The following is a 6,000-nucleotide window of genomic DNA, read 5'->3' on the forward strand; positions in this document are numbered from 1 at the left end:
ACCAAAGAAGATGCAAAGCATTTTCTGAAACATGAACTTTATTCAAGGTTTACTCACAGGGAGACAGAAATCAGCAAAAATCAAATGGCTTTCCTCTCTTTGCCATGCAGGTACAGTATTCAGCAGAGTAGTTGACCACACAATCAGGCTAACTGGTCAAGCTAGTTTTAAGGGCTTTCTAGACAAAGACATTCCTAAGGGCATAAGAGCATGGGCGTGGGAACAGGGGTGTCATGACATAGGGGTGATCAATTATGTTGTTCAGGAAGGGAGTAGAGAACATCTAAGGGGGCTCAGGAAGGAGGTAAGCTATAGATTAACTCTTGACGTAAAAGGCCTAGCTTCTATATGTACACAGTCCAGCTGCACATTCTTCCCAAGACACAGAGATGGTAGATTAAATGTTAACTGACCTAGGTCACACAGGCTGCTAAGCACCAAGTCTCACAGGCCCCAAGTTAGGCCAGTGGCCCTTACATTCCACCCCCGCACAGCAATTTACATTGACCATAGGACAGGCATTGCACATTGCATCCATAATTCATAACAACAATATGCTAAGCAACACAACACTAATATTCCAGGACAGAGAGATAACAGTCCTATTAGTAAATGATGCCATGGCCAAGTCACCGAGTCCCATTTAGACAAAGAATCATTAGACAACTGGTCAATACTTTGTATGTGATTTTGCATGTGATTTAAGGCTTGTGTTATATTTTTTGAATTATCAGGTTGTGCAAAACCTTTAGGGGCCAGATCCAAAGTTATTTAGGCATAATGAGTATCTACAGAGTAATATATACAGTTCCCTGGGGTATGGAGGGCCCAGGGTTAACAATATATATAACTTTAGGCAGTTTTTAATAAACTGAGGTCAAATATTTAAGTTTGGGGCAATCCCAATCCCCCATGGGCTTAAGATACCCAGCCAGTGAGGCTGCATAGGCCAGGACCAGGGCCAATTGACCTTATTTTCCCCAATTTCTAATGTTTGTGGCACAAGCAAGAGTAAGTTATTGCCCCATTGCAGCTTGAAGGCAGCCAGACCCTTTATCTGAATTTGTAAGGGCTGCATGGGCCCAGCAGTTAACATGTCCACAGGGTGGGAGCCAAGTCCATTGCTGTAGGGAGCTTTTGTTATCCTTTAAATGCTCTTTTAAAAGGCATTCATCCTTTTTATTAATCCTGCCATGGTGGGTTATAAGGCAGGTGAAAAGTCCATAGAACATCATGTTCAAGGGTCTAAGTCTGGGTTAACTGTCAGGTAAATGGGGTTCCTCTGTCGCTGTCAACATACGTGGGCCCCAAAGAAGACACTTTATTTTTCTAGACTTTTTCCCTACAGGAAAGGCCAACAAAAGTCCCGTGGCTGTATCCACGGCTGTAAAGGCTTACCTTATATACCCTTGGACAGAGGGAGTGGCCCAATGTACTCCACTTGCCACCAGGTAATGGGGATCTGTTTCCAGCCAATGTGCTCAGTCTTCCGGTGCAACTCTTCAGCCACTTTGTGAGTCATTGGTGTCAAGCTGCAGATCTTTGCCAAAGCATCTGCTTTTATGTTACCTGGCAGGGAATTAGCACTGTGGGCTGATACACGGAAAACAGTTATCTGACATTTCTGGCAAGCAGTCCCAATGTTTTCCCACATCTCCTTCCCCCACAGGGGATGACCAACCACTGTCCATTGTTCTTGCCTCCATGTAGCCATCCATACCGCAAGGCCTCGGTAAACAGCCCAAGTATCTGTGCAAACAGTTGAAGCATCTGCCAGTTTGTGAACAATTACCATCCATACAGCTCGCAGCTCAGCCTGTTGACTATTTTACAGAGTTCCCATCTCCCACCAGATGGTGTCGGTACTGGGCTGGATGACCACCGCCATCTAGGCGGCCAGTTGTCCATGTGCTAACCCTTCAGTATACCAAGCTGAGTTAGGTATACTCCCTTGCACATCAACGGTGGGCATCAGAGGAGGAGCCACCTAGGGAGGGCTAGGTAGTGGGACGAACTATTCTTCTGTGTAGGAGATAGGCCCCAGAATTTCATGCATTTTTGCACTTAAAGGGCTGTTGTTGAAAATGCTGCACTATAAGAGATAAGCCTTCCATTTTGTCAATGTGCCCAGCTGAGTGCTTCCTGAATGGGGCTTGCTTATACTGTCATGAATCCACCCCTGTATGGGTATTGCCATTCATAGGTTCACAGGACACTTTTGAGTTAGCCCCTCTACTTGTAAGAGAACAATATAGGCAGCACACAATTGCTTCTCTAAGGAGCTATATCGGAGTTCTGCTCCTTTCCATAATTGTGACCAAAATCCGATAGGTACACATTTAACCTGTTGCCTTTGCCACAAACCGCACCCAAAACCAGTCTTGGTACTGGCCACACCCAATTTTGCAAGGCATACTAGGGTCCACCCCCCTTAAGCTTGTGCTTATGCCGCAGCACATTTTGACCTTTCAAAAGCAGCCTGCTGGGGAATGTCTCGCACCCACGTTTTTTCTTTTTTAATTAGGGTGTAAAAAGGTTTTAAAATTTGTGCTAAATAGAGTATAAACAGTTTCCAATAACCTAACAAACCAAGAAAAGCTATTAATTGTTTAGAAGTAAGCAGTGGGGGACAACTTTGTATTTTAACAACAGCTGAAGGAATAGCCGTAGTTTTACCCAACCAGACAATACCCAAGAACTTTATAGAGTAGGCAGGCTCTGCTGGAAGTTTCCACATTTGAAGGTATCCTTGTGGAAGCACAGCAAATATCCATTGCTGTCTTTCCCATGTGAAGGTGAAAGCAAGTTGGCTGGAGGAATCTAAAGATTTTGGTTTAACACAAAGTGAAATTAACCTGAGTACTCATATTCTGCAACAAGGTAGCTATGTTCAGCACAGCTGCAAACAAAGGAGGAGTTACTTTGTTTAATTCCCTATAATCACTAGTCATTCTCCAAGCACATCAGGTTTTTTACTGGCCAAATCAGACTATTAAATGGATTATGAGTGGGAACAATAATGCCCACTTTTTCTAATTCTTTTATGGTGGCTGTAATTTTCTGTTGCCCCCCCCCCCCCCGGCAGCTTGTACAGTTAGATGGCAACTGTTCACCTAGAGGAGGGCACTTTCACTGGTGACCATTTAGTGAGTCCTCTTAACTGCTTTTATACTTGACACTGGAGGCAGAATTTCCCCATTGTGGTTTGAAAGGTGATATTCTGCAGAATATGAATCCCCACAGTATATACTCTGGAATGGGAGATAGATACACTGTGTAGACTTGAGGAGGTAGCCAGCCAATTTGCATTAAAACCTGTTTTTGAGTTGCTTCAACCCCTTGTCCCCCATAACAGGTAATAGTTAGTGTGGGGTGTCCGTTTCGTGGCTTTCTCCTAAACATCAGGGTGCATTCCACTCCTGTGTCCACCAGGGCTAAAACTCTATGTTCATTAGTGGGAGATCAAAAAATAGTTAACTCAATGTGTAGCCTCCGATCCCCAGTGTCCCCATAAATTGCTCTTATTTGGGGATCTCAGCCCCACCCCCAATCCAGGGGAAATGGGGCTTCCCAAACTTCCTCAGCCAGCAGGGCGGAGGGCTCTGTTTGTGTACCATGTGCCTGGTAACCTGAAGCAGCCTTTTTCTTTGAAGCTTTAATTTCCTGCTTAGTGAACCTTTGTTCTTTAGGCAATTTACTCTAGAGTTTAACTAACACAGTATTCTGCTGCCCATCAATTTCCTCTAATTTTGTGCTGGCTGCTATGAGATCTGCCCACATTTGTTTACACAGCACTCTGTTTGGCTGTCATGCCCCCTGGGAACTTGCCCAGTTGTTCTAACTCTGGCTTTGTTTTTTCGCAGGTGCTCCACTTTCCCCAGCTCTGCAACTTCTTGGGCTACCTCAACAAGTGGTTTTCTTATTAGAGGCTGAAGGAGTGGCATTAAGGTTCCATACCATTGATTAAGGGCCATGTGTAAAATTGTTCCATATAACCCTCGAGTAAAAGTCACTTCATCTGACCCCACAGACTCCTTCGCATAAATAGATTGTTTAAAGCCTAATCCCCTCAATGTATTCTGAAGCTCCTCTGTACTATTCCACTGTAGTGGGGTGTGGGGCAATTTCCCCTTCTGTGGCCACGCTATTTTGCATTGCCTCATTAGCCACTGCAGAAGCTAATGGATTCCCGTGCTGGTTCCAAGTGAGTACAACTGCTGGCGTAGGGAGGGGTGGTTAGAAATGGTAGCTAACTTACTCATCTCCCTTCTGGTGAGCAGAGTGTTGTCTGCCCCACCATCCTGTAGCTGTAACAACCAGTTCACCAGTGGCTCATGAGGCTTCTGTCTATACTGATGCCCAATATCCCTTAGCTCTGCTGGAGAGAAGTCCCATGATGAGACAAGCACTGCTGGCTCACCAGAAACCAGTTATGCTTCACCCTCCTCTCCCTCAAGAGGATCTGCAGGCTGCTCTGATTTAAACTTTGCATTGGGCCAGAGGACGGATGAGCTGAGGCTCTTCCTCCACCTCCCAGTCTGACTGGGACTCTTCCTCTGAAGAGAAATCCATGGGATGCCACACCTTGGGGTTTCAGTTGGGTAAAGTTAAAATGTGTCTAACCTGCACTTTATGCAGCTTGCACCCTTTCACCTTGGCATAACGGCATGCAAGTGTGGCCAGATTCTCATCTACTCACTTTAATCTGTCATTTAAAGCATTCTTTAACTCTGTTTGTGCCAGCCTCATATCTCTCTCCAGTTTTAGTTCATCCTCCAGGCAGTGTACAGCCACCTTTGCTGCTAAAGCTTTCTCAGTAGTGGTGCCTACAATCTCTAACAATGGCCAGCCCACTGCAGCCACAATCTGGTGGCCCTTTTTCTCTTTCTGAATTCCCAAGGCTCCTGCAGCCTGATGCAGGATATCTATTAGTCCTGCCGGAGAGGTGCACACACCTCCATATTCCCTTGGCAGGCCCCATTCATCCAGGAGGATAGCTACTCTTCCCCACATCGAAGACCCAGGCCACCCTGGTATCCCCCCCTGGGGTCTCTCCCTTCCCAGGGTTCATCTCTGCAGAAGTGGAGGTCCATTTGGTCTCCTGGCTGACTCACCAGTTTTTGCAGCCCAAGGGGGCTTTGCCAGTCAAAAGACCAAAGAAGATGCCAGGCATTTTCTGAAACATGAACTTTATTCAGGGCTTACTCACAGGGAGGCAGAAATAGCAAAAATCAAATGGCTTTTCACTTTGCCGGGTAGGTACAGCATTCAGCAGGGTAGTTAACCACACAATCAGGCTAACTGGTCAAGCTAGTTTTAAGGGCTTTCCAGACAAAGACATTCCTAAGGGTATGAGAGCATAGGCATGGGAATGGGGGTCTTGTGATGAAGGAATGATCAATTATGTTGTTCAGGAAGGGAGTAGAGAACATCTAAGAGGGCTCAGGAAGGAGGTGAGCTATAGATTAACTCTTGACATAAAAGGCCTGGTTTCTATACATACATAGTCCAGCTGCACATTCTTTCCAGGATACAGAGATGGTGGATTAAATGTTGAATGACCTAGGTCATGCAGGCTGCTGAGCGCCAAGTTTCACAGGCCCCAAGTTAGGCCAGTGGCCCTTACAAAGAGGTTATTAGTTTAGACATTCAAAATATTTGTAACGGTAGTAAAAAGTAAACAAAACAATTTAAAATGTTAAAATATCTAGAATATATTCAGACTAATGATATGAAAAGTTCTGTGAAAGCAGTATCTGAATTTATGCATTTCATACAGAGACATGTGTCTGCTACTAATGTCCTTTAAGAATGTTAACATGTGGTTATAGAAAGATAAAGCAAGCATTATCTTGGGGATTTATAAATATGTTAGGATTCTTTCTCTTTTGTCATAAATTGCTACATCTAATTTTAAAATTTTTTTTTAAATTGAAATAGATTCCAATACCATACAATCATCAAAAGTGTAAAACAGTTGTTCACAGTATCATCATATAG

General features: G+C 44.5%; 1 protein-coding gene across 1 annotated transcript in view; it reads left to right on the forward strand.

Moving 5' to 3' along the window:
* LOC119507661 overlaps window positions 1–4,936 on the forward strand; it is a 73,658-nt gene extending 68,722 nt beyond the window's left edge. The window contains exons 4-5 of the mRNA XM_037800884.1: window positions 1,334–1,451; window positions 3,864–4,936. Of these exons, the coding sequence (XP_037656812.1) occupies window positions 1,334–1,451; window positions 3,864–3,926 (181 nt within the window). The 3' untranslated portion in view covers window positions 3,927–4,936. The remainder of the gene's footprint in view (window positions 1–1,333; window positions 1,452–3,863) is intronic.
* The last annotated feature ends 1,064 nt before the right edge of the window (window positions 4,937–6,000 follow it).

This window comes from Choloepus didactylus, chromosome 13 (genome assembly GCF_015220235.1).
Source record: "Choloepus didactylus isolate mChoDid1 chromosome 13, mChoDid1.pri, whole genome shotgun sequence".
Classification (NCBI taxonomy): domain Eukaryota; kingdom Metazoa; phylum Chordata; class Mammalia; order Pilosa; family Megalonychidae; genus Choloepus; species Choloepus didactylus.